The sequence below is a fragment of the Sorex fumeus genome, unplaced genomic scaffold, assembly GCF_029834395.1.
Source record: "Sorex fumeus unplaced genomic scaffold, SorFum_2.1 ptg000067l, whole genome shotgun sequence".
Lineage (NCBI taxonomy): Eukaryota > Metazoa > Chordata > Mammalia > Eulipotyphla > Soricidae > Sorex > Sorex fumeus.
This window is the reverse complement of record NW_026606124.1, coordinates 557,235-584,052: the sequence shown is the minus strand read 5'-3', so window position 1 is coordinate 584,052 and position 26,818 is coordinate 557,235. Positions and strand designations below refer to the sequence as shown.

The following is a 26,818-nucleotide window of genomic DNA, read 5'->3' as shown; positions in this document are numbered from 1 at the left end:
TTATTTCCATTAGTTCCGCCATTGTTGGTAACAATAAAAATCAGGAGACAGTTGCAAACGGATGATTTAGGAGTGGGGTGAAGCGGAATCCAACCCTGGCCCCTTTCCATCCACGGGGAAGACGGCTGGTGGTGGGCCATAAATTTAAATTATGGCAAAAGGATAACATAAGTTATTCCTCTGATGGCTAATTTTATCAGCGAAATAGGCTTGTCATTAAAGCTATCGGCCGTTTTACAAATCACTTCCCATGTTAAAAAAGGAAAGAAAGAAAGACAGAAAAACAGCACTTCCTCCACGGAGATCTTGGACAGTGCAGGTAACTGGGTCTTCGAGCTGAGCTGGGGTTGCTCCACCGGGACAGAGAGGGAAGCGGCACGGGGCGGGACCCTCAGATCCAGGGCTGAACCCCTTTTCCTGCAGGCCTGCAGGCTGGGGACACCTATCCCATGCCTCACCCCCGCCGTGGCGGGTGACACGGGCAGAGCCATCAGCGTCGCCTTGGGGGTTCTGGGAGCCATGGGGTTCAGAGCCCGGCTCAGAGGAGAGAGCTCAGCTTCCCTTTGGGACAGCCGCCCCCAACCTGAACCCTGAGTTAGGGAGAGGCAGTGGGGGGCGGGGGTGGCAGCAGGCCATGCCCCTCACCCACACGCTCTCCCTCCACAAATGCTCAGGACTTAGGGTCCAGGTGCAGCCCTGGCTTCTTTGGGAAACAGGCTAGAGGCTGGCATTCAGCCAGGGACAGTTCTGCAGCCTGAGCGATAGCACAGTAGGGAGGGTGCTGGTCTTGCACGCGGCCGACCTGGGTTTGATCCCCGGCACCCCATTTGGTTCCCTGCACCCACTAGGAGTGATCCCTGAGCGCCAAGCCAGGAGTAAGCCCTGAGCACTGCCTGTGTGGCCCCCAAATCAGCATCAGGGAGGTCTCCCAGGGTGCCGAGTGTGGGCTCTAGGGGAGGAGAGGGAGCCTGAGCATGTGACTGCCGTGGACTGACCCAGTGGCGCCAGGACAGCTGGATTCTAGGCACACAGGCCATGTCCACATCCGGAGCCCTAAGTGCCACCGCCCAACGAAGTCAGAGCACAGCATGGCTGGAGCTCTGGGGTCTGACGGGTACAGGGGGGCAGGGGCTCCCTCTTATCTCTGGAGAGAGAAGGGAGCAGCTTCAGCTTTGGCTGGTGTGTTCATCAGCCGAGACACTCACCCTCGCGGTAACTGACACAGAGGCCTCCTTCTCTGGTTCCCTTTCTAAAGAAGTTATCGCATCGCTCTTTTTTTTTTCTTTTTGGGTCACACCCAGTGATGCACAGGGGTTACTCCTGGCTCATGCACTCAGGAATTACTCCTGGCGGTGCTTGGGGGACCACATGGGATGCTGGGAATCGAACCTGGGTCAGCCGCGTGCAAGGCAAACGCCCTACCTGCTATGCTATTGCTCCAACCCCTATCGCATTGCTTTTGAAGGGCTATGTGTATAGGGGCTGAGAGTACCACACTTATTCATTTTACTTTTCAATATGGAAACATCAACCTCAGTATGTGTGTATCTTGTGTATGCAAGTGAGAGAGAGAGAGAGAGGCAGAGAGAGAAAGAGAAGAGACAGAGATGGAGAGAGAGAGGGAGAGAGGAAGAAAGAAAGAGAGAGGGAGGGAGACCTTAGGGTTCTTTTCTTCTCATTGTTCTGCTTTTCAAAAGGCAAATGCTTGGTTAAAATTTGCAGACCCAGGGGGTGGAGAGATAATATGGCAAGTAAGGCACTTGCCTTGCACATGGCTGACCCAGGCTCAACCCCAGTACCGCATACGGGCCCTCCTAAGAGTGATCCCTGAGCAGAGCCAGGAGTAAACCCTGAGCACTGCCAGTGAGAAACAGCCTCTTCCTGGGGAAAGGAGGAAAGTGGATGTGAGTCCCTGAGCTCGCTCCTAGCCCTTCCTCGAGGAGCTGCTCTTCCCGCCTCTAAAGGGATTCATAACCCCTTGCTTGCCAACTCTGATCACCAGGGTCAAAACGAGCTCAAATACTGAATAATGCATTTCTGTGGAGTCACCACTGCACAAATGATTTATGGTCGCATTTATTTTACCTTTTCCCCCCTCTTTTTTTTTTTATAAGCGTTCCATGGGTGGTCCTGAGAGGGTGGGAAGTGCTTGCCTGCCTGAGTCGTGTCCCCAGCCCTGCTCCCCCTCTCGTCCATGTACTGAGAGTCCTGGGGGGCTGGAGGAGGTGGAATTTCCTGATCCGCACAGCACCCACGGGTGTCAGCCTCATTTCCCCCATGTTTCCTACGAGGAACCCGAGGTCTGGGGAAGCAGGTCCCTGGTGGAGCTGAGGCTGGCACCCCGCTGTCCCACTCTCTGGTAAGAGGATCCCTGGCCCCCTCCAGCTGCCCCCACAGCACCCCACCAGGAGGGACTGACCCCAAGGTGGTCCCATGGATCGAGCCCTGCAGTCCCTGGAGTGCCGGGGATCTTGGGGTGAGTGGTGCGGCCGATGGAGCCCCCGACCCCCTACCTTCTCCCCACGGGGCCACTGCAGCCTCGGCGGGGGCGGCGTGAGTCTGAGCCAAAGGCTCTTTGCTGCAAGGCAAAAGGGGGAACTGAGTTGGGACAGTGGGGACCTCGGAATGCGTTTCAGAACTAGAGCAAGGTCCCGGTGTGGTCTTCTGGGAAATGTCGGAGATGGTTTCTTGAGATGAGCAAACTCCCTGGCATCGATTCAACCTCTGACTCCGTGAGAGCCTGGCCATAGCAGCAGAGAAACAGCCCGACCTTTCTCGGCTCTAAAGTTCAGCGACTGGTCCCTACCTGCCCTGGACCTAGACCTAGGGTGGGATGTGGACAGTGTTGAGGACAAGGGAACCAGAAGCAGCCTGAAACCGAGGGGTGCCTGCCTTTGGGGCCCCCAGAAGCCAGAGGGCTGCAGGCCACCAGCCATACTCAGGAAGGACTAGACCGACCGACAGAGAGTCCACCTTCTCACTGCCCACTCAGACACCGCATCTTAGCATGCTAGGAATGAGGTGAGCCCTGCAGGAGAGACAGCAGGAGGGAAAGGGCTTCCGAGTCCATCTCCCTATGGAAAGCAGCCAGCAGAGGGTCTGAGCTAGTCCTGGAACAAACAAGAGACTCCTGAACCTCCTAACTCAGAAATGTCCCAATAAGCACCGTCCCCGTTCTGGGCTTCCACCTGCCCTCTGGGGTCATGGGCCCCACACTCAGCCTTTCAGCGGCACACCAGAAAGGTGCCAGGCACCTCAGTAGAGAACTCTGGTGAGAAACAAGATGCCACAGAGAACACAGATGAAATGGATACAGCTTTCCTGCAAGACTCTGGACAACCAGGTCACTGGGCAGCGCCTCAGGGAAGTAAACTATGCTTAAGCCACTAGTGTCCCAAGGTAGCATCCCTGGTGACGAGTCGCACTGACCACCAGCCCTTGACAGGGAGAAGGAAGGCACATGTCCCCAGACCCACAGTGCCAACCTGATCATGTGACAAGCATCAGTGCATCTCACAGAGGGGGTCCGAGACAACCCCCTGGTTGGGGCTCAGTGCAAGGGACATCCGGGCCTGAGCCAGGGAGACACAATGACTCGGCGTGACCGGGGTCCAGAAACAGTAAAACACGGAGACGTTTGAAGAGAGAAGGAGAAGTGGGGGGCGGGGCAGAGTGGAATTCTGGGTGACTGTCTCCATTCCTCCATGCATCTGAAACTGTACTGAAAATACAGCTGGGTTTTATTTGTTTTTGTTTGGGGCCACACCCAGCAGCGCTCAGGATTTCTTCTGGTGGGCATGGGGGGCCCTAGAGGGTGCCCGGGATCAAACCCAGATGGGCCACATGCAAGGCCAGAGCCCTGCTCACTCTACGAACGCTCCAGCCCCCTCCAGCTTACTTAAAAAAAAAACAAAACCTTGAAATCTTGGTGAAAGTTGATACTGATACAACCCAGATTTATACCAATACACCCCCCAGGAGAACACGATTTCCTTGGCTCTTTGGTCCAGAGCCCTGATTTCGGTTGCCTCTTAGACAAGACTCGGTTTGGAAACTTTTGTTGAAGTCTGAGAGCCCCAGCTAGGAGAGTGAGAGCCAGGTGGAGCCGCTTGGAAGATGAGAAGGACACGGGTGGATTGAGGAGGCAGCAGCAGACGCCAGAAATGCAATCAAGCTAGCCAACGGGCGCCGGGGAGGTGGCTCGGGTCAGGGTGCTAACTTGGCCGCACAAGGCCCCGAGTTCCATCCCTGCCACCGCACGGAGCTCTGAGCACCGCCAGGAGCAATCCTGAAGGCCCCTGAGCCCCATCTGGGCTGGTTGTTCGAGGCCCACTGGGTTGGTCGAGTGACCTCAGTCACCTCGGGGCTCCCTAGTCCCTGCTTGGAGGCATCCCACCAAACAGCCGAGTTGAGCGGGCAGTGCCTGCAGTGAGCACTGACTCAAGACACTTGGTGTCCCGTCTCCTTCTCCAAGGAGAAGGATGTGCATGGGGAAATGGTGCCGAGCGTGCCCTGCACAGGGCGAGCTGGAGGAGCGGTCACAGCCGGCCACCCGGTCCCGTTCCTGCCCTCAGAGCCCTCATTGACCCGACAAGCTCTTGTTACCTGCCGTGCCTCTACTTTTTAACGGTAAAATGGGTGCACGTGGGGGAGCAGGCGTGGGGCTAGCTCTGGTTAGCTCCCTTAGAGCCGCTGCTCACTGCATGTTCTGGCCTTCCACCAAGGGTTTTATCTGACTAGGAAAGCCAAGGCCCACGGGGGCACTGCTAGGACCAGAGCCACAGGGTGGGCCGTGGTGTTGCCCCGGAAGCCACCCTCAGCCCTTCAGGCAGGGTGGCTCTAAGGGGTCGGGGGTCCCTGGTGCTTGGGGAACTACACTCTTACCTCCTGCAGTGGATCTGTTGTCTCAGGAGGGGGCCCCGGGGTGGGGGGCGGGCTTGGAGGAGCAGTTCCCAATCCCTCCAGCCTGGTCTGCTCGCCCTTCCTGGGGATACCCCCGCCCCCCCCCTCCCGCCCTGTCATCATTCTGCTGTCTTAACTAAGAACCTGAGCAGCAGGTGGTTTTCCAATTAAAACAGCTTTTCTTCTGTTCATCTCTTTTCCAGATGTCACTCCCGAGAGGGAATCGGTCTTCATATATTGGCGCTTTCCTGTGCGCCATCCAAGGCAGGCTCCTCTGGGTGAGACCCCCTGGAAGGATGAGATTGTGTGTGTGTGCATATGTGTGTGGGGGGCTGTTGGGGAGGGACTTGGACCAGGTCCACAGGAACATGGGGGGGTGCCGGGAGCTCAACATAGAAAGTGTGCAGGTTGGTTAGCATTCGGGTTTGCCCTGGGCCTGCAGCTGAGCCCGTGGCCACTTTGTGTGATGGGCCTGTGTCGGGGGTCGGGGCACTGTGTGGGCAGTTGCAGCCTGAGCTGCGTCTCCTCGCCCCCGGACGACTGCAGAAGGCTCCTTACCCTGCACTCTGAACCTGGGCCTTGAGGCTGGAGCAATAGCACAGCAGGTAGGGCGTTTGCCTTGCACGCAACCAACCCAGGTTCGATTCCCAGCATCCCATATGGTCCCCTGAGCATCGCCAGGAGAAATTCCTGAGTGTGGAGCCTGGAGTATTCCCTGTGCATCACCGGGTGTGACCCAAAAAGAAAAAGAAAATCTGGGCCTTGCTGGAGATGGTGTTGCAGGGGCTGGGGCTGGGGGTGGGGGGTGGTGCTAAGGCCTCTCCACCCAGCCATCCCCGCCCATCTCCACCCCTACTCCTGTCCTCCTCTTCAGAGGCAGCTTGATGCATCCAGCAAACGCCAGCTGTGAACCCTGCAGCATCCAGAGTCCTCAAAGCTGACAGCAGGAACCCAGGTGGCTCTGTGGCTTCTGAGTGTGAGGCCTTGCGTTGGGGCCCAGATGTCACCCACATGCGACTTGACCGTCTGGGACCCCCGGTGCCCCCAGAGTTACCATCTTTGCACATGGTATGTGTGTGTTCAGGAAGGAATGTGAGGCCCCATTCCCATGAGCATGGGAGCTCCACAGCGCCCCCTGCTGAGCACGACATTAATGTGCAGAAGCTCCCCTCCCCCCAACACACACACACACACACACTCACACACAGACACACACACACACACAGAGGCAGGCACCTCGGCACCTCTAGCCAGCATGTGTGACCTCCACACAACAATAACATCACAGGGAACGGAGAGGGAAGACACAAAAACACGAGCAAGAGAACTAGGGTGCGATCCAGCATCGGGGGTCTACCGCAGAATATACCAAGAGCGACCTCTAAGTTTAATGCGCCCTTAGATTCAGGGCAGTGTGGTTCACAACAACCATGGCATGGAAGTAATGCCAGACCCTGGCGGGCAATTGGCTAAGAATGTGTCGGCCAGATCACAGTGGCCGCAATAGTCTCTGGCCACAAAACTGTCGAAGGTTGCCCTTGACAGCACCCTGGACGGAAGCTGAGATGATGGTGCTCAGGAGAGTCACTCGGAAGGGGAAGGAGAGGTGTGGGTGGTCTTTCACAGGAAGAACGGGACGACCCGAAACGCACCAGCGACGGGGACACGGAGCAGCCCCAGACTCAGGCGAATCGTGGTTCCCAGAGGGGGAACTGGCAGAGGGTGGGCTTGCTAGTGGGGAGCAGTGCGAGGGTGCCCGACACACAGGTCGAGGGGCGACATGGAGCTCCCCGATCTCACACCACACTCACATGACAAGAGCAAATCAATAGGGACAGTAAGCCCCGTGACAAAGGACAGTGGGGAAAGGGCATGTGCCCGATTAGGGTTCAAGCCCCGGCACCCCGTGTGGTCCCCCAAGCACCTCCAGGAATGATCCCTGAGCACAGAGATAGGAGGGAGCCTCGAGCACTGCTGGGTGTGGCCCAACCCAGCTCCCCCCCCCACCCCAAATAAATTTGGAAACAACCGAACAGACTCATCTGACCCCCCTGCACCTTGTCCCTTCCAGGTGGAACCCTAACACCCAGGCCCTCCTCCAATCCCCCCTGCACCCTTCTGCTCCCAGCCTGGAGGGGCCCTGACTCTCTGACAGCACTGACACCCCCTCACCCGTGCGCCATGCCCCCTCCCCTTGGCCTCCCTCCTGCAGACCCCCGGCCTGGCCCTGCACCAGCTTCCCCACAGCTGGTTCTACCTAAGGACCATCCCCGGCCCCGGCCCCCTGGACCTCACCACATGCTGGACACACAGGCTAGCGGCCAGGTGGGTGGAGAGAGGCTGCAGGAGGGGGTGTCCACCAGCCCAACCCCAGGACAGAAGGTGATACCCAGGAGCCCCGGACAGCACGCTGCCATGGCTGTGCACCCCTCTCACCGCACTGAGCCTCGTGCATCTGGTCGGAGGGCTGCAGTGTCCCCGCGTGGGCACAGAAGTGGGGAGTCCTGATACATGCCCCTGTCTGCCCTCAGAGACCCCACCCGCCCTCAGAGCCCCCTCTCCACTGCTGAGCTTCTGCGTGAGCCCCATCTGCCCACCCCACCAGTAACAAGAGAAGGGAAGTGGCCGCACGCCTGTTACCCCTTGCTCCTGGCAGATCTGTGTCAGCCTCTCCAGCTGCTCGTCCTGGATGACCTTGGCCTTCTCGTACTGCTGGATGACCATCTCCATCTCCACCTTCACAGGTAGGACGTAGGCTGGAAAATACAACTGGTCGTGAGCACTCAGAGCGCTGGCCGGGCCCGGCAGGAGTTCAAGGCCTGGGTGAGCCTGCTGAGGATCCGAGGGCGCAAAGACCCAGGGACCCAGCAGTGTTCAGAGAGCCCAAGAGGGCAGGACCCTGCCCCAGCACTGAGGGTGCTGCTTCTCTCCTCTCCTGGGGCCCGTGTGCCTTGTGGCTGGGATCAAGGACTGTGCTCCCAGAATCCTCTGGGTCTTGGGAATCCTTGGCCACATCTGGAGTTTGGGATGCAGTCAGGGGTGGTTACTCAACAGACCCCCACCCCCCATATCAGCCTCCATCAAAGGCTTCTGGGGAATCCTGGGACCCTCACGAAATGCTGGCAGGAAGGTGAAACACATCGGCCACTTTGGAAAAGACAGTTTCAAAATGTTCAAAGTGGGAAAAGGTGGGAGTGGGGCAGAGAGACAGTACAGGGCTGAAGGAGATTGCTTGGCACATAGCCGATCTCAGCGTCACCCCTGGCACCATACATGATCTCTGAAGCGCAGCCAGGAGCGATTCCTGAGCAGAGTCAGGAATGACAAGGATGGCCCAACCGCTCCGCTTCAGTAGCAATAATGATAAAGCCAAGAGTGGCCACCGGACCAGCATGTGCTCCCCTGGAGAACCACGGACAAATGAAAACGCAGATGCATGCAGACACTCGGACGTGTGTTCACGGCAGCCCGACGTGGAAACACCCAGGGTGCCCCCACTCTGAGGATAGCTGAGACATGGCCGAGCTGGCCGTGGAGGTGGCTGGACAGCAGCAGAGAAGGACGGTGCCCGGAAAGAGGAGCAGACCCTTGGCCTCAGTGACTGGAAAGGCGCATTTCCAGAGAGAGAGTAGACTGGGGGCTCAGAGCTGAGGGTGGAGAGGGGCAGTGATGGCTAACAAACATCGGGTTTTTTTTTTTGTCTGACTGATAAAAATGATCTAGCTTACTAGTTTGTAACTATGATACGACTCTATAAAGATACTAGTAGCCACTGATTGTGCACATTCAATGGGTACATTTTACGGGATGTGAACTGTATCTCAAGAGAGATGTTTAAGAAGAGAGACAACAGAGCCCTTCCTTTGGCCTCTCCACATCTCCCTCCTGGCTGCAATGGGGATGAGGATGTGATGGCTGGCACCAGCGCAGCCATATTAGGCTCTTCCGTGACTCTAGAAAGCAGGCCATGTGCAACAGAAGGAGAGACAACAGGAGGCTGGAACCTGAATTATAGAGAACATTCTAGCAGCCCCGGACAGTGCTCCCTGCAGCTTTGCATGTGAGAAAAGGAAGCTGCTGTTTGGTACAAGTCACATGGGCCCCCTGTTACAGACGGTCCTGAGATCCAGAGAAAGCCTGCACTCAGGGCTGGAAGACACCACCTCCCTTCACACCCCCTAGTAAACCACAGCTCCAGGGACCATCTCTTCCCTTTGGTAGTTTTTAGGGCCATACCTGGCTATGCTCAGGAATTACTCCTGGCTCTGTGCTCAAGGATCACACTTCGTGGTGCTCAGGGGACCCTGTGAGGATGCCAGGCACAAATCCAGATAGGCCGTGTGCAAGGCAAGTGTTTTCCTTGCTATTGTCTCTCTCCAGTACCCTTGGGTAGTTCTTGGAGCTTCTGGAAGTCTCCGTATCAACTCTCACTCCCCACCCCCCACCCCCAGTGTTTGCCTGGTGCTCTCTTCTCTCACCTCTCTGAACTCAACCCTTCCAGATGCCCCTGGAAACACCACTGTATGTTTCCCTCTGACTCTGGACTCTCCACATCTCTGCCCTCCTCCCCTGGCCTTCCCACCTTCAGATGGTCTCTGCAGATCTGCAGAGACACGCAGAGAAGGGAAACAGGACACGCTGTCTGCTTCTAAACCGAAAGCAGTTCCCAGGTCCTGGGGGCCTTCCTGCAGCCCCTGCCCACCTCTGCCTATGCAGCTCCCTGTGAGAGCCAGTTCAGGGCAGGGAGAGAGACTCCCCTGGTGCCTGGAAGGGCGGGAGATATGGGGGCTGTTGGGAAGAACATTCACAGTGGGGATGTGGGGATCTAGCAGCAAGAGGGCACACGGCTGTCCACAGCGGACAGAAAGGGCCGGCCAGTGGGCACGGCTCCCACCCAGGGCACCTTCCCAGGGACAGAGCCAAGAGCAGGCTCTGAGCGGGCAGGAAAGAGTGAATGGCTCAGAGTGGTGGGGGACCCTGGGGCGGCAGGTGGGGGGCTCTTTGCTCAGAGTCAAATTACAGTGTGAGCCACATCCCTTTGCTTTTGGGGACCACGTCCGGCTGTTCGGCTCTCAGGGATCACTACTGGGAGGCTTAGGGGACCAGAAGGGGTGCCGGGGGTGAATCCGGGTCGGCCCAAGCAAGGCAAATGCCCTCCCCGCTGTACTATGGCTCTGACCTCTCAGTTTCCCCACCTGTCCAAAGAGAGGACGTGACTAGACGATCTTCCAGAGCCTTCCAGCTGGGGCTCCCAAAGCTGGACTCAGCCCCAGCCCAGTCTGCTGACCCTGAGGATTCTGGGTCTCCTGAGATGGAAATCCCAAGGGTGGGACAGAGGGTGGGGACCAGGGAGAGGGGCCCAGCCTTGCGGCTCAGAGACCCCACAGCCGTCCTTCCAGAAGGGGTGCTGACCTTCCACCCTGCTGCATCGTGACCCTAGAGCCAGGCTGGAAGGACCTTCTCCAGATTATCATAGAGTGGGGTTTCTGTGGGGAGTAGGAAGGGACAGACAGGGTTTGAGTGACCCCTGCAGGTGCTGCAGATCTGTTCCTGCCTCTGTGCTCAGGAGCGACCCCTGGCCGTGCTTAGGGGAACTTTTGTGGTGCTGAGACTCAAACCACGCATGCAGCCTGGAGTTTCAAAATTGGCTTCCCGTCCTGAGAGCCTGGGGAGAGGAGGGGTGGCCCTGAAGTATGTCCAGGCAAATCCAGCAGGCCAGTTCCTCCACCCCACCTCTCACCTTGGTCTTTATTATTTGGGGGGGGGGTGTCACACCTGGCGATGCACAGGGGTTACTCCTGGCTCTGCACTCAGGAATTACTCCTGGCAGTGCTCGGGGGACCATATGGGATGCTGGGAATCGAACCCGGGTCGGCCGCGTGCAAGGCAAACGCCCTACCCGCTGGGCTATTGCTCCAGCCCCTCACCTTGGTCTTGAACAGAAAGATCTGCTTGTGTGTTTTGTTTAGGAACACACCAGGTGGTGCTCAGGGCTTACCCTTGGCTCTGTGCTCAGGGATCCCTCCCGGCTGTGCTTGGGGGACCATTCGGGGTGCCAGGGAGGGAACCTGCGTCATCTGTGTGCCAGGCAAATGCCTTCCCTGCCATACTATCGCTCTGGCCGAGTAAGAGAGTCTGTACCAAGCAAATCTCTGCAGCATGCAGGCCTCCCCAGAGTGGCTGTGTGGGGACGAAGGGACCATTTCTCACGAAGACCACCCGGCAGCCCGAGAACGCAGGTGGCCGAGGGAGCAGTGTGTCCTGGAACTTCACCCTGGGCCCACGAGGCTGCTGGTTCATCCCCCAGTGCTCACAACCTCTCCCCTCTCAGTGGACAGCCCTGCTGGGGTTGCCTGGGTGACCCCTGGGGTTTGGGCGGCCCTGTGGGCTCCTCAGACGACTCACCGTCAATGACTCTCTTCACTCGCCACATCCGAAGCATGATGATGAGGCTGATGGCATCCCAGGGGCTCCGGGGCCCGTTGGCCACGGTGGATGCTACCATGGGCGCCAGGGACAGAATAATGACTGCACCGTCAAATACCTGTGGGAGGGGGATGGCATTCAGTGCCCTGGACCAGCTCCTGAAGGCCCAGGAGCCGCACGCCAGGTCAGGTGGAGCAGGAGAGCCAACCCTTCCCGCCCCCTGCCCATACCCTGTCCCTTGGGAAGGTCACCGCTGTCCATCATCAGACATGCCACTCCTTGACCGCCAGGCTTGAGAGGCCCTTCCTGCTCCTGGACCTGCCCCCGGGCTCTCTCTGTTCTCTCAAATGACCTCAACCTCTCTCCGGCCTCTGTCCAGGCAGCCTTGGGCTGAGCAAGTGTCTTCTCCAGCATCTGGTCACTGCTCTGAATAGGGCGCATGTCCCGGGCCCAGGCAGAGTCAGGCTGCATGGACCTCACAGGCCGGCTGGAAGTGTGTGATAAGCACAGACCATGGGGAACCCACTTTTCCTGGGACAGCCAGAGTCCAGAGTCCAGATCTCCCCGCTAGCTGGGGTAAATCTCGAAACCCGCGGGGAGTCAGGCTGGGATAGAGGGACCAGCTTCACTGGTCAACCCCAGGCCCTGAATGCCCATTGGCTTGGTCCAGCCTGGCCGTGCTCTGAGATTTCCATGGCTGGTCTTTGGCATCAGCCCCCAGCACTAGGACCAAAGAGATGACAAGGTGGATGGAGAGAGGTGAGGCAGGGCTGGGCATCAGACACAATTTTGCCTTCACCTGGGGGCACAAAATCCCCCACAACCAGAGGGCCCCTCCTCCTCCACCCCTGCATGAGGCAGAGAGGCTTGTTTGTTCTGGAGACACAGAAGCTACTAGCACTTTCCTCGTTCTGCTCAGCTCTGCAAACACTGGGCCATTTTTACAGTGGCCTTGTTTAAAAACAACCCAAGCAACCCCCCAATACTCATTTCAAAATCTTTCAAAAACAACTAAAGGGTAACAACACAATGCTGACCTTCAGGGAGATCCCTTCATAGAGTGCCTTCGCTGGAACTTTCTAAGTGGGTCCCCTCTTCCCTCCTGCGCAGCTGAAGCTGTGCCTGCAGAACTCATCCAGCATGGAACGAGTCCCCATCAGGGATGCTGGACAACCCACGCCCAGCTTCCCGGGTACCCGGCTGCAGTGCTGCGTAAGGACATGGGTCATTACCTCTATTTTGTTTTCAATGTAATCCCAGATCCCAAGCACCACAATCCGCAGAACAGTCTGAGGAGAAAGAGAAGAGAGAAAGAAAACAGCTCATGAGTTCAACTCTCCCCCCATCCCACTCCCCCATGGAGAAGGTCCCAGGGCTTGTTCAATAATGGGACAACAGCTTGGCCATCCCCACACACGGCTCAGCCCACCGCAGCCCCAGCCCTGCACTCAAAAGTCCCTGGTGTTTGGAACAAAACTCCAGAGGCAAGACTCACTCTCAGGTCACATACAAACTGAGTTTTCTCTCCTTTCTCCTCCTGTTTGCCAGCGGTATGGCTCCCCTCCCTCCGTTCCTTCTCTCCTAAGATAGTCGCTGGTGCTTTGGACGGGCCACCCAGCTAAAGACTACACTTCCCAGACTTCCTTGCTTCTGGAGCGGCCATATGACCGGGCTCTGGCCAATGGTTAAGAGGAGGAGTACAAGATCCCAGTAGTGCCCTTCCGGGGATGCCATTCTGCCCTGCCCTCTCTTCCAAAGACTAGAATGTGGGTGCATGGGTGTGAGCGTGAGCCACTGGGGGCAACAAGAGGGAAGCCTCCTGGATCCCCCCACCTGGGGCAACGAGAGGGATACTGGGTCCCCAGGGTGTATCTACCATGACTACTGCAGTGTCACCCACCAGAGATAGGAACCTTGTCCCTGCTGGTGCCCCTGGTTTTCTGGTTCCAGGCAGTGCTCACCAACTCAATCCCCTCTCTCTTCCCTGCCCAATGTCCTGGCCTGGGCCCCGCTGTTCCCTCTGAGCACCACCTACCTCTTCCCTCCATGAATTTACAGCTCCTGGAACATCAACCTGAAGAGGCCCGAGAGCCTGTCTGGTTTCTCCTCCCACCCTAATCCCTGGCCTAGACACGGCGTGATCACCTGCTGTGAAGGAGCGAACACGGGCGCTGTGGATGTCTAATCCTTAAAGCCTCAGCCCAGGAGCTCATGTCTATGGGGGTGGCTTCTTCTCTAAGAGAAAGTCTTTCTCCAAAAAGCCCTCACCCAGCTGTTCTAGGGGGATCCCTTCCTTGGCCGGGATTCCCGATTCTCTAAGCCACACCAGTCCGTGTCCTTCTCCCATATTCTTGTAGCCGGGCCAGAAGGCCCAGGGCTGTGTGTCTGCATTTACGGATTGTTTTCTTTTATTTTTTTAAATTTTTTTTAAATTTTTGGCTTTTTTGAGTGTCACACCTGGCGATGCTCAGGGGTTACTCCTGGTTCCGCTCTCAGGAATTACTCCTGGTGGTGCTCAGGGGATCATATGGGAAGCCGAGGATTGAACCCAGGTTGGCCATGTGCAAGGCAAGCTCCCTAGCCACTGTACTATCTCTCTGACACCCTGTGTCTGCATTTAGTATACAGAAAAAAAAAAAGCCTGCGATGGGTCCCAGCTATAGTACAGCAGGGAAGGCGCTTGCCTTGTTGGCCAGCACCATGGCCAACATGGGTTCAATCCCCAGCACAATATCTGGTTCCCCGAGCCCTGCCAGGAGTGATCCTTGAGTACGGGACAAGGAGTAAGCCCTGAGCACCCCCAGGTGTGTGACCCCCCGACCCCTCTGCCCAAGCCAGCAGAGAAATCCACTTCTTCCTCAAAGACTGCTGCTTTCCAGGAAATATCCCTAAACTACCCTATACGACCCCCTATCCCTAAACTACCATCTTCTCCATGCGGGCAGCACCTCCTTCTGCTCCAGCCCTGGGAGGTCGTTAGAATGCAGATTCCCAGGCTGGGGGGACCCCCCTGCCCCGGGTATCTCCTCCCCCACCCCCAGGGAAACCCCTTCTTCCTATCTGCTGAGGCTCCCTCCCACCCACACCCTCTGAAGCAGCAAGACAACATTAAATTCCAGCCCTAGGAAAATGCCAGAAACCTTCCTGGGCGCCCCCAGGCAGCCTCCGGGGGTGGGGTGGGGGTGGGGGTGGGGGAGCGCCCCCCGACTTGGTTGAGGGGGACGGCGGAGCAGTGCGAGCGCGCCCCCTAGCGTTTCGGCGCTGCTACAACAGGACCAGAAAGGCTAAGGGGGACAGAAGGTCCCCCCAGGGTAGAGAATGGGTGTTGGGGACAGACCCCATTAAAGGCCCGGTAAATGGCCGGCGAGGCCGCGTGACCCCTGCACATGTTGCCCTGTCCTGCAGCTCCTGTTTCCTAATTTCACAGGCCACACAGGCGACTGCCCCTGACTGCTCTGCTGCTAGCAAATGCATCTGGGTTGGGATGCAAGTTGGGAATGGACAGGTGAGAAAAGCTTCCTCCTTTTAGAGAAGGGGCCACCATGACAAAGATAGTTGGGAATGGTAGTTCAGACAGCATGCTGAAATTAGGTTAAGGAACAGATATGATAACCTCTCAGTGATCTGTATTGCAAACCAATAAGGCCCAAAAGGATGGAGCCCACCCCCGCCCCCCACATGAGAATGAATCTGCTGAAAAACCCAGGTATGCGGGACCAGTGACTGAAAACTCCAGGCTTCACGGAGACGGGAATGGGCTGCCTCTTCCCCTCTCCCTGCCCTTCGGGTTTCCTGGAAGTCACGCCGGAGAACTTCCCTCAGGTGTCATTTAAGTGCATTAATGGCCATGATTCAGAGATTCACAAATGAATCTCGGAAGAGAGCAGCATGCTGCTGAGATGTCTCTGGACCCCAATTATTTAAAATTTTAGAATTCCAGGAGCACACGGCTGCTTTTGTGGCCGCCCGCCATCTCATACAAAATAAATTATTTAGCATCTGCCTGTGGAGCAGGCTTGAGTGGTGGTGGGAAAAATTCGAAATAATAGTGGTGGGAAGGTGTAATGGTGGTGGGATTGGTGTTGAAATATTGAATGTAATCCATTATTGAGAGCAACTTTGTGAAAATAAAATTGAAAAATTAAAAGAAAACAAAAGGAGAGCGAGAGAGCAAGAGAGAGAGAGAGAGAGAGAGAGAGAGAGAGAGAGAGAGAGAGAGAGAGAGAAGAAAAGCACCCGCCATAGAGATAGGTTGGGAGAGGGTGTGGGAGGGAAACTGAGGACAGTGGTGGTGGGAAATGTACACTGGTGGAGGGATGGGTGTTGGAACACGATATGGCTGAAATCCAACCATGAACAGCTTTGTAACTCTGTATCTCCCAGCGATTCAATTAAAAAATTTTTTTTAAAGAAAGAAAGCAGTTTCCTGCGAAGATGGGGTCCACTAGGTGCCCTTTCTCAGAAGGAACAAAGTGTGTCCATGTATATCACTGGGCACGACTCGCTGGCTATCGACTGAATCAGCAGCGGGGACTCCAGGGATGGCAAAGCAGGCCACTGCTCTTACTCTGCCTTGTCTGTATCCCAGATTTCCTCTGATGGGCAGAATTAGCTGCGGCAACATGAAGAAGACTGGTTGCTGCTTTTTTTTTTTTTGGAGGGGTGGGGCTATTAGGATACCTCGGTGAAGCTCAGAGTCTATTCCCAGCGCTGGGCACTGATTAGGGGACCGAGCACTGCCAAGGACCAAACTAGGGCTCTGGCTGTCTCGCTGTCTGTGCTCACTGCCTGGCCCAGAGACTGTTTTGCTTTGTACACATCCAGGGGATGTGACGGAGCCTCACAGCTCATTCTGGGGCAGACAGATGAGACGCAAGAGGTACCCAGGACCTGCTTTTGGACTGTCACCTGCCCCATCCCTGAGGGTCACATTCTTCTTCTGAGGCCAAAAATCTGGATGGGACCCTCTTCTCTCCTGAAGATGCTGTGTGACATACATTGGGGCAGCTCGGAGCCGGAGCAGGACTTTATATGTGATGTTGCTGGGTTCAGCCCCCTTCTGACACGGTCAGTCCCTGTCCGGGGGGCTAACAAGCAGGTCATTAGCCTATGCTTGACACCGTCTAAAGCAGTATCTCCCATCCCTTCTCGATGCCGCTGCCCTGCCCATCAGATCAATGTCAAGTTCACAGTCAATGAAAAGGCGGAAATCAGATTTGAGAAGAGATGTTGGGGGACCATGCGGTGCCAGAATCCAAACCCCTGGAGCTTCCACGTGTGAAGCATGGAATCCCACCCTTGCGGCCAGGAGCCAGACTTCTCAGGGCAATTTCTCATGTTTGAGTCTTGTGTCCTCCACTGGTGCGGTGTGATACCCAGCCCTCTGCCAAGCGATGGGGGGAGACGTGAGAACAGAATGCGGCACCTCCCCCTCTGCTGGGGAGACAAGCTGTGTGGCAGGGTTAGGAATAGGCCTTCCCTTCCTCGTGGGGTGCAGAGCAGGGGTCTCCCTCAGGCGGCTAGGGACAAGCATCAAGGAAGAAGTGAAGAGCGTCTGGGCCGAGCCTGCAGGGAGGACGGAGCTGGGAGAGGCCTGGCCACGGGCCGTCCCCCCGAAGCAGAAAGCACCGCCCAGGCCTTCCCAGAGGAAATGTCCAGGTCCCGTAAGACCCCCCAGCAGGGCAGAGAGAAGCACCCCCCCCCCCAAGAGAGGATGTTGCTCTCTGCTGGAAAACAGCCACAGTCCTACTTCCACACACACTTCCTCACCGCCTGCTGGGAAACAGAATAAACATATCACCGTGCATGCGCACTGCTGACCCGCCAGACCCGAGGGCCTCCTGGTGGTGGCAGAAAGTCCCCCAGGACCATGGCTGTGGGTTTCTGCTGGTGCTGAGGGCTAGGGCAGGGGGGATGGGGGTGGGGCCCACACGAGGCAGATCACAGCCACTTTCCAAACCCCTAGGGTGCTGCTGGGGTTCGACCCTTGCTCGGGGAGCCCACCTCAAGGCACCCCTCCTGATCCCAGGGGGTGTCCTGAGAGGCTGTGGGGCAGCTGTGTTCCCACCAGACTTGGGTCGGAATATGTGGTTCGCTCTGGTGAGGGAGCAGGGTAGGGGGCTGGGGGGGGAGGAGCAGAGCTCTGAAGTTCTCACCTCTCCCCATGCATGTGTGGAGAGGAGGGAGACAACGTCTCTCCCTGGTTCTGGAGCATCAACCCCGGGGTGGGACCCATTCCTCGCCTGAAGGCTAGGGAACGCTGTGGCACAGAGAGGGGGAGACACCTGCCGAAGACCACACAGCAACCAAGTGGGCCAAACTGGCTCCCTCGGGTGGAGCTCTCATCAGACACTCATCAGGGCAGACCCCAATGCGCGCTCACATCTCAGAGGCCAGAGCCCAGTGCAACTCCCCGCCCTGCCCACCCCATACTCCCTCCCAGCTGATGAGGCTCCCTGCCCTGCCCCCCCACCACCCCCGTGCCCCGGCACAAGCAGGAGAGACCCTCCCAGAGCCAGTCTTGCTGGGTGGGCAGAGATGAGGGCCTTGGTGGGCATGTGGCATCATTCGGCCAGCAGGCGGCTCCCAGGGGATCCGGCCATCCCTCTGGGAGGCTGAGCCAGGCAATCACGAAGCCTGGGCCTCTGGGTGCCTGAAGGAGCCTCCCACCCCGGCCTCCCTCTGAGGAGCAGCAGCTGCCTGAGGCCCCACGACAGTTCCTGCAGTGTCCACTCCCCAGGCCTCAGCCCATTTCCAGCACATCAATGCACCTGCACCCCCCAGCACCCCTCCCCCCGCCGAAGCCCTGTTTGAGGGTGACAAGAACCTGCGCTCACTGAACCCTTTCGGTTACAGCTTGGGACTTTCTGAGGAGTTGCACGGGCCCCTGGGTCCTGCTGAGCTGGTGTGGGCCGGCAGCTGGGTTCCTGGTGCCTGTGGAGTGCCCTGAGGGCTGCCTGCCCCAGGCTGGGGTTCTCCCCTTCTCCGTACTGGACCCTGGCTATGGCCTCCCCACCTCCTCCACCCCTTCCCCCCCCCCCCCCACACACAGGACTGCAGAGGCCTGAGTGCAGGCCAGAGCTCTGAGCCCTGGGACTGCCCGGCCATAACCCCCGCCAACCCCCCCCTCCCCGACCTCTCACCTCCCTGCCTTCTTTCCCAGAGGACCAATGAGGAGGGCCTGGAGCGATAGCACAGCAGGTAGGGTGTTTACCTTGCACACGGCCAACCCGGGTTCGATTCCTAGCATCCCAGAGGGTCCCCCAGCACTGCCAGGAGTAATTCCTGAGTGCAGAGCCAGGAGTAAGCCCTGTGCATCGCCGGGTGTGGCCCAAATACCTGCCTCCCACCCCCAAACAAAAGTGAAAGAGAACGCTCATAGGAGTGAGACCTTGCCATTGTCAGTGAGGACTTCCAGTGGCCAACAGGCCACCTGACCTGCTCTGGAGGGACACTCAGTCCCTGGCCCTTCCCTTGAGGGGGCCCCAGTCATGGCACATGCCTGACCTCTTAGGAGCAAGAGTACCTCCAGAAGACCCTTCTAGCACGTTCTGAGCTCTGCCCGGCTCCCTCCCTAAGCTGCCATGTCCCTCCTCCTTCCCACTGAAGGGTACATGTTGTGTATGCGTGTGTGTACATGCATGTGTGCATGAGTGTGTGTGCATGTTTGTGCGTACGTGTGTGTGTATGTGTCTCAGTGTCTCTCCAACATGACCGTGCCCAGACTCATAATCTCTGAGAGTCTGTCCTGGTTCCCAGCCCCCCAGCTCTTGCTCTGGGCCCCCTGAGGGTCTTCTAGGCCGTCCTGGTGGCAGGTGTGTGTGTGGGGGGCGTCTCCCCTCAGGCTGGGCTGTTTCAGGTGGCCCATCTCAGGCGGTGACAGGAAGGCGACGGCTGATTAACACAGGGCCATAAATCCTGCAGAGCCGATAAAAACCAAAGCAGCGGCGGGCACGGCCAGAGGCGCCGGAGCAACTGGTTCAACATTATTGTTGGCAGACACAGCAGAGGCGCATTCTCGGAGGCTCAGCAGCCCAAGGAGATCGTGTGGCTGCTGTGGGAGCCTGGGAAGGGCCCAGGGAGGCGGCTAGTCTCAGGCAGCTTGGGCAGTGTGAGAGGGGCAGGCATGGGGGTCTGAGAGGGGAACGCTTGGTCCCAGGGGGTCTGGGGTAACTGCTGTCCGGCCCACAGCCAGACCAGCGGGCCCCCAGGCCGAGAAGACCCAGCCCTCCTCTCAGAATGTGAGAGAGATCGCACCCCGGCCAGAGCAGCCCAGGAAGGACTGTCCACTCCCGGGGTCCACGACACACCCCTGACACTCTCGCCCGCTGCATCTCTGTGTATCCTTCCTCCCTTGCAGGCTCCTCACCTCACCCTCGCCTCGGGGGAGCCCCTGGCCCTAGACTGGCTGCAGGTGGGGCGGGGAGTGCCACCAGCCCCAGGCTGCTTGAAGTCAACACCCCTCAGAAGGAAGCCGGGTGGGGGCAGCAGATTGGGGTCGCCCCACGCAGGCACCCTCACACGCGTTTGTTTCTCTGCCATGCAACACTGTGAGGCTAGAGACACCCCCGCCCCACACACGGCTTCATCAGAGGGTCTCAGCAGCAGGGCCGAGGGACGCACCCCACCCAGCACCCACACTCGGAGCGCAGTTCTAGCCAAGCTCGGCATCTGGTCCCTCAGGAGGGGTCCCTCATTCCAGCCCTAGTTCCCGCCCTAATGCTCAGGAGTCTGGCCACCCCCATCCACATGGGCATCAGTGACCCCTGCTCCCCTCCCCCCTAGCTTTATACTCCTCCCCAGCCACACCAACCAACTACCCCCAATCACTCTCACCTGCCCGGTACCTGCCCGCCCTCATCTGACCAATACTTGCCCATCCTTACCTGACCGCTACCTGCCCGCTCTCACCTGCCTGGTACCTACCCATCCTCACCTGCCCAGTACCAGCCCGGTATCTGCCCCTCCTCACTGCCCAGTACCTGCCTGCTCTCTGGGATTGTCCTAGGGCCAGCTGGTGGCCATTTGTCCCTGAGCCCCTCGAAGCACAGAGCTGCCCTCCCTGAGCGTGTCCAGGAAAGTCGGACACGCGATGCCTGCACCCGCCTTGGACGGGGGGAGTCCTGGGAGCAGGGGGCAGGCATGCGTCCACCTACCTCAGAGAAGAAGACGGACAGAATGGCGAGGCTGATCCAGTGGATGACGCTGGCAAACTGGAAGGCGCTGGAGACTGCAGCGGACACAGAGCGGCCGTGTGAGGGCGGCACCGTGACACCTGGTGACGTGCGTGCAGCCCTGCGCTCCGAATGGTGCCAGTGAGGGCGCAGGGGCTGGGGTGGAGGGAGTGTGGGAACACTGTCTGCCTTCCTCCATCACAGGGGCCGCTCTGAGCCTCACCTCACATGTGACCCTGATGGGCCCTAAAAGCATCCTTGCTAGGGGGCTGGCGAAAATGCCACTGGGGGCAGGGCCCACGAGCCCCCACAACCGCCTCCACGACCACCCCAAAGGACAGTGCTCACCAGGGGACAGGCCCAGGTCACTTGGGGCATCTGGGGGGACAGGCCCAGCTCACTCGGGGGACTCAGGAGACCCGGGGGACAGTCCTGGCTCACTCGGGGGACCCAGGGGACAGGCCTGGCTCACTCAGAGGACCCAAAGGACAGACCTGGCTCTGTTGAGGACCCGGGGGACAGATAGGCCCGGCTTACTCGGGGGACCCGGGGGACAGGCCCAGCTCACTGTTGGGGACCAGGAGGTCAGGCTCAGCTCACTCAGGGGACCCAGGTGACAGGCCCAGCTCACTTTTTCTGCAAACTGAGGGAAACAGAGGTGGGTGTGTCCATAGTGTTTCGGGGAGAAGGCTGGTACAAGGACGGAGTGGGGAGCCCACTCCCAAGTCCCCCCACCACCCTTCAGACTCTGGATGTGAGGGGGTGTGCAGGAGCCCCTGAATTCTCACCTCACCTCTGCCGGGAGTGGAGACTATGTGTATGTGTGTGGTGGGGGGAGGGGGTCCCCTGAGAAAACAGGAGCAGGGCCCAACAAGCTCCCATCAGGAGGGGCCACAGTCAGGGTGGGAGGGGGGCCCGGACAGGGTTGGGGAGAGGGTGGGAATGCTCCCCAGAGGGGCATGAGAGAAGAGAGATGAGAGGGACATTTGGGGACAGCTGCAGGGAGCCTTCCAGTGCCGTGTGGGGTGCAGGTTGGCTACCCCTGGGCCCCGGGGACTGGTGAACCCCCAAACTCTGAGATGGGGTGGGTAGGAACCAGGTTCTGCTGAAGAAGACTGGGTCCAGGTGGGAGATTCAGGGCCCCTAGGCTTGGGGCCAGCACCGCCCCCTGGAGGGCTGGGGGGCTTCTCTCTGTCCTGTGAACTCACGTGGGAATAACCCAGAGGCTGCGGCCAGAGCCCCGCACCCCCATCCTTGTGGGAACAGAAAATCCTTCCCATCATTTCTCAACCAAATCCCTGCACCTTCTTCTTTTTTCTTTAACGGTGCACTTTAGAAGAGCAATAAATCTCCGATTGTGCATTTTATGGAAGTTAAGATGCCTTTTATGAGCTGCTATTGGATCTCCCACCAAAATCAATCTCCCGGATACTTAATTTTAAACGAAATCCCAGGGCCGGCCAGGTTCTCAGTTGTCAGTGCCACAGCTGGTGTGGCGAGGCCTGCGTCCCCACAGGGCCGGGAACAAGGGCTCTTAGGGCCTGGCCTCCACAACAGTGGCCGCTGCCCCCGCAGGACGGAGCATGGCAGGCACGACTGCACTGAACAGTCCAAGTGCCCAGCGACACTGGTCGCTTTATGCAGCCAGATACTCTGATGGGAATCCCGGGGAATCCCCCCTGCGTGGACCCCAGGGGGGCTCATCCAGGTTGCTCTGTTCTCCCGCAGCCTTTCCTCGCGAGACGAGGCTGAGACAAGGAACTGACTCTCAGGCAGAGGCTCCTTAAAGGAACTTGAGGGCTGGAACCACAGCACAGTGGGTAGGGCGTTTGCCTGGCACGAGGCTGACCCGGGTTCAATTCTCAGCATCTCAGATGGTCCTCTGAGCACCGCCAGGAGTAATTCCTGAGTGCAGAGCCAGGAGTAACCCCTGAGCATCGTTGGGTGTGACCCAAAATGCAAAGAAAAAAAAAAGGAACTTGAGAAAACAGGTCCAAAATGACTCCCTGGGCTGAGAGGGGAACCGGTTCTATAGTCCTGGAGTTTGCCAGTAACAAGTTGGGGAATCTGGTGGTGTTGTTGTTGTGTGTGTGTATGTTGGATTTATAATCCATCCTCTATCTCACCTGCCTTTAATGATGGACCTTCTGAATTGGGAGCCAGGAGCTAGGTGCACAGTTTTGGTTCTCAACCCTGGCCCCCCAGACAGGAGGCCTCTGCCTGGGAGTGGCGTGGGGGAGGGGAGGAGGAGGCAGGACCCCACTCGGGCTTTAGGGGACCCGCAGAGGCCAGACAAGGCAGAGGGGTAGGTGTGGGAACAGAGGGCAGAGCTGGGTGAACTGAGGCGGGTGGGGGGTGCTGACTAGGTAGCTAGGGCACCTCACTGCACCACCTCTGCAAGAGGTGCCCCCTGACTCAGGGCCCCCGCAGCAGGGGCAGCACGCCACCCGCACGAGGACACTCTTGGAACCACAGGAAACGCCAGCCTGGTCCACTGGGAACCCTAAAAAATGCTGAAGAGTCTTGACAGGGGTGGCGGCCTCCTAAATCTCATCTGATTCTGGGCAGGGACGGCCGGGAGGGGGGTTGTGAGCTGGGGGAAGGGGAGGAGGAGGAGCCCGCCGAGGGGGCTGCCGGGGACCCCCGCTGTCCCTGCCCTGGGGTGGGGGCCCCCGCCAGACCGCACGATCCCCGCGGGCGCCTCTGGCTACTCACACTGGAGGAGCTTCATATCTATCAGCAGTTCCAGGGCCAGGAGGAGCACCACCAACACCACACAGGCCACCAGGACACTGTTGACGCTCGCACTGAGCAAAAACACCTGCGCCACGGCCGCCCTCTTCCCGCAGCACGGCTTCAGCCAGGATGACCTGCGGGCGGGGCGCACAGGGGTGAGATGCGCACGGCCCACGCCCCGCTTCAGCACCCCACTGCCCCCCACCCACAATCAAGAGGTCCCGGGGTGAGTCGTGAGAATAAACAGCTTTCGAAATGGGGGCTCCAGGGGGGCTGCCCCAGGGCCCTCTCTGACCGGCTGTCCTACCCCTCATCCCAAACCCAGAGGAAGGGGCCGGGGAGACGGTTCCCAGGGCTGGGCCCCGTGCACACGGGACCCCGACACCTCCAGGAGTGATGCCCCCCAGCAAAGCAGGCGTGGGCCAGTCGAAAACTACAAAAGAAACAGAAGTCAACTAGAGCCCCTGTGAAGATGCATCTCCTGGCTTGTGGAGAGAGAGTTGCGATGAGGATGGGTGAGGAAGGCAGTGGAGCCCCAGGGAGGACAAACACCCTCTGAGGGTCAAGTCTCTGCCTCAAACCCAGCACGCAGGGGAGGGCCCCCCAGGAAGGACGTTGCTCCCCTGCAAGGGCGGAATCTCTTCGTGAATCTCCCAAGGCCGGCTACAAGAGGCTGAGTCATAAGGAAGTGGACATGGGTACCGGAGGCACCCCCCGGGGCCCAGAGAAGCTTCTGGACCCTCCAGGGCATGTTCCCAGGGAGGCACTGCCCGCCTTTGTCCTGGGCAAGGGCACCGTGGCTTACCTCTCACCCACACCTCTCAGGTCTCCCCTCTAAAGCCGGCAGCCCCAGGGGAGTGTGAGAACCGGGGTTGGGGGGTGGGGGTGGGGGGGAGGGGTAGGAAGGAGAAGGCCAGAGGGTCAGGTCAGGGGTCCGGAAGCCCGCTGTGATGGTGTTGGGGTGGAGACACACAAGATGCTCCCGCCCCCTCTGCTCCAGATCACTGGAGTGGGGTGGGTAGGTGGGCTCTCACCTCCTCATCCCTTGCCCCTTTCGGGTCCTATTGTAAACCCTCACACCTCTAGGTCTCACCCAGCCCCCAGCACCCTCAGGAAGCTGCAGCCTCCTTCCCGCCCTCCCGGAAGGAGAGGAGAGACTCCCCAAGGGAGGTACCTGGTCCCCAAGGTTCCCCCCATGGGCCACAATGCCGCCCCTGTGCAATTGCTGAGGGTCCCCAAGAGTCCTGCCACACCGCTGCCATCTGAGGTGGGGACCAGGCGCCGTCTGAAGTTCAAGAGGCACCCAGCTTGCCGTGCCCCCCACGCGGCTGTCCCTTCCACCTGGACGGAGCAGACACTGGTCTCTTCTCACTGGGTTTCCTGGCGGGGACTCAGCCCGCTGCAGTCCTCATTCCAGGCTGGTCGTCGTTCTCTCAGGAGCGACACCAACTGGCCAGCCCAGGGGTGGAAAAGCCGCAGCAGGTGCAAAGTGGGGGTGGAACAGGGTGGGACTGGGTGCCCGGTGGAGCACAGGCGGCCCGGGCACTTTGGGCTGGCCCTGGGGGTCCCACCTGCGGGCTCTGAGCAGCTGGGAACTCTCTAACCAAGTCCGGTTCACTGGGAGTCCAGAGGCGCCCGGGGTGCCCTGATTGTCATTTGGAAGCCCCCAACGAGTGTAGGCAGGTATCTGGGTCCCTGGGGTGCCACTCTGGGGTATCCCTGCCATCACACTCCTCCTCAGCATGGGGAGGAGGAGGAGGAAGATGCAGACTCAGAATGCCCATGGGGGTGCTGTGCCCCCCACCCCCCAGGATCCAGTGAGCTGCGGAGGGCAGGACAGGCTCTCTCCTGCCCTGGCAGTTTACATCTTCCCTGGGCAGACCCGGGTGAGTCAGCAGCTTCCCTGGGCTATCGGGGGAGAGGGAGGAGCGCGGGGTGGGCATCGCAATGACTCCCAGGCCCTGCTCATGCCATTTGGTCCCCAAGGTGCACCACCCCGTGCAATAAAGCCCAGAGGGAGCAGAAGGCGGGAGATCGGGGGAGATTCCGCCTTCAGAGCTGGACAGGGTCTGGCCCATGGCTTCAGCCTCCACCAGCCATGCCCATTTGGGGCGACTTCATGCCCCCTTTCCGTACAAGCCCAAGGCTGGCATCCCGTGGTGGGAACCCCAGTAGGATTCACTCAGGCTGGACTCAGTGGCAGCAGGCATGGGGAACTCCCAGTGAGGGACAAAGGCTGGCAGGGAGGGTCGCCTTGGATGGGGGCCGGGTGCTGGGGTCACAAGGTTAGTGGGCCTTGACTCTACTGCACCCGAGACCCCCAGCTGTTGATAACCCCACGGCCCAGCCCACGCCAGGCCACACAGAGCTGGGGCTTTGCCAAGGGACCCCGGATTCAGTCTCGGGGTTTCCAAATCATCAGTACAGCAGAGATCAAGAATCCGTCTTAGATTCTGGCTGTGCAAAGAACTCAGGGGGAACCCCTACACCCCACTACATCAAGCGGAATGAGTGAGCATGTGGCACCCCCCACCGTCACTCCCCAAGTTGGAACCTGCATTTCAGGGGGAAGATGTCAGGTGTTTGGGGTCAGACTGGTGCTGTGGGTTCCAGCAGCAGTCTCGAGCAGAATGAGATGAAGAGGGTCTGGAAGCAGCCAGAGGAGGTAGTGAAGGTGGTAGGTGCCACCCCAGCCCTGGGTGGTGGCCCAGGACCCCTCACAGGGTGCCAGAAACAAGGGGAAGAGCCAACCCGGAGTGCGCAGACAGGGGCACGGATGCTCGAGAGATCAAGTGTTGTGACTGTCTGTTTGCGGGGTAGCCAAGGGCTTCCTTAGCCACAGATGGAGGCTGCAGCCTGAGTTCAGGCTGGCTCCGGGATCCCAGGTTCCTTGGAAAGTCGGACTGCAGGCGGGCGCTGGTGACCGGGCAGGGGCGAGGGAGGCTTTTGGGAGGATTCCGGGTTTGCAGAACTCAAGCTGCAAATCAATCGATTCTCTGAGCTTCAAACGACTCGGACCTTCGTGGGAGATTGCGTTTCAGCAGGGAATGAAACAGCACGCGTCCACTTGTCCCGGGTAGGTGTCCAAGGGGCGTTCGGGGCCGGCAAGGGAACAGCATCGGGTCTCGTCGGTGTCTTGCCCTTTGCAACCGCAGCTGGTTTCCTCTGTGGCGCTATCCCGGTAACCGCCACCAGAGGGGAGGCATGTCCCCATCTCACGCCACGGTGCAGCCTCAGCCGCGGGCCCGCGGGGGTTCCGGGGTTGGACGCTGCCAGAATCTGAAATGCCAACCACCAGATGGCAGGTCCTGGCAGGCGGCAGGTGTTGTACCGGTGAGGTGCCACCACTCCTGAGGTCTCAAGCCACCCTGGGGCGGCGGCGGTGTGGGGAGGCTTGGTGGCACCTTCGCGGCTCTTTGGGGATTTGCAACGAACGCTGGCTCCGTGCCCAGGTGGTCTTCAGGAGGGCACTGAGGTGGGCCACGGGAGGAGGCCCGGGTCCAGGCGGCTCCAGGTCGCTGGCGGCCATCCCAAGCCTGGTGCACAAACAGCCGTGACGCACATCCCCCGAGGTGTCAGCA

General features: G+C 59.0%; 1 protein-coding gene across 1 annotated transcript in view; it reads right to left on the bottom strand.

Annotated features, from left to right (window-relative positions):
* Nucleotides 1-26,818, bottom strand: part of TMEM266 (transmembrane protein 266) — a 60,781-nt gene that overhangs the window by 19,273 nt on the left and 14,690 nt on the right. Inside the window, exons 3-7 of the mRNA XM_056128753.1 lie at nucleotides 23,217-23,371; nucleotides 20,484-20,557; nucleotides 12,561-12,617; nucleotides 11,308-11,446; nucleotides 7,543-7,658 (exon numbers count right to left, since the gene is read on the bottom strand). Coding sequence (XP_055984728.1) covers nucleotides 7,543-7,658; nucleotides 11,308-11,446; nucleotides 12,561-12,617; nucleotides 20,484-20,557; nucleotides 23,217-23,371 — 541 coding nt within the window. The remainder of the gene's footprint in view (nucleotides 1-7,542; nucleotides 7,659-11,307; nucleotides 11,447-12,560; nucleotides 12,618-20,483; nucleotides 20,558-23,216; nucleotides 23,372-26,818) is intronic.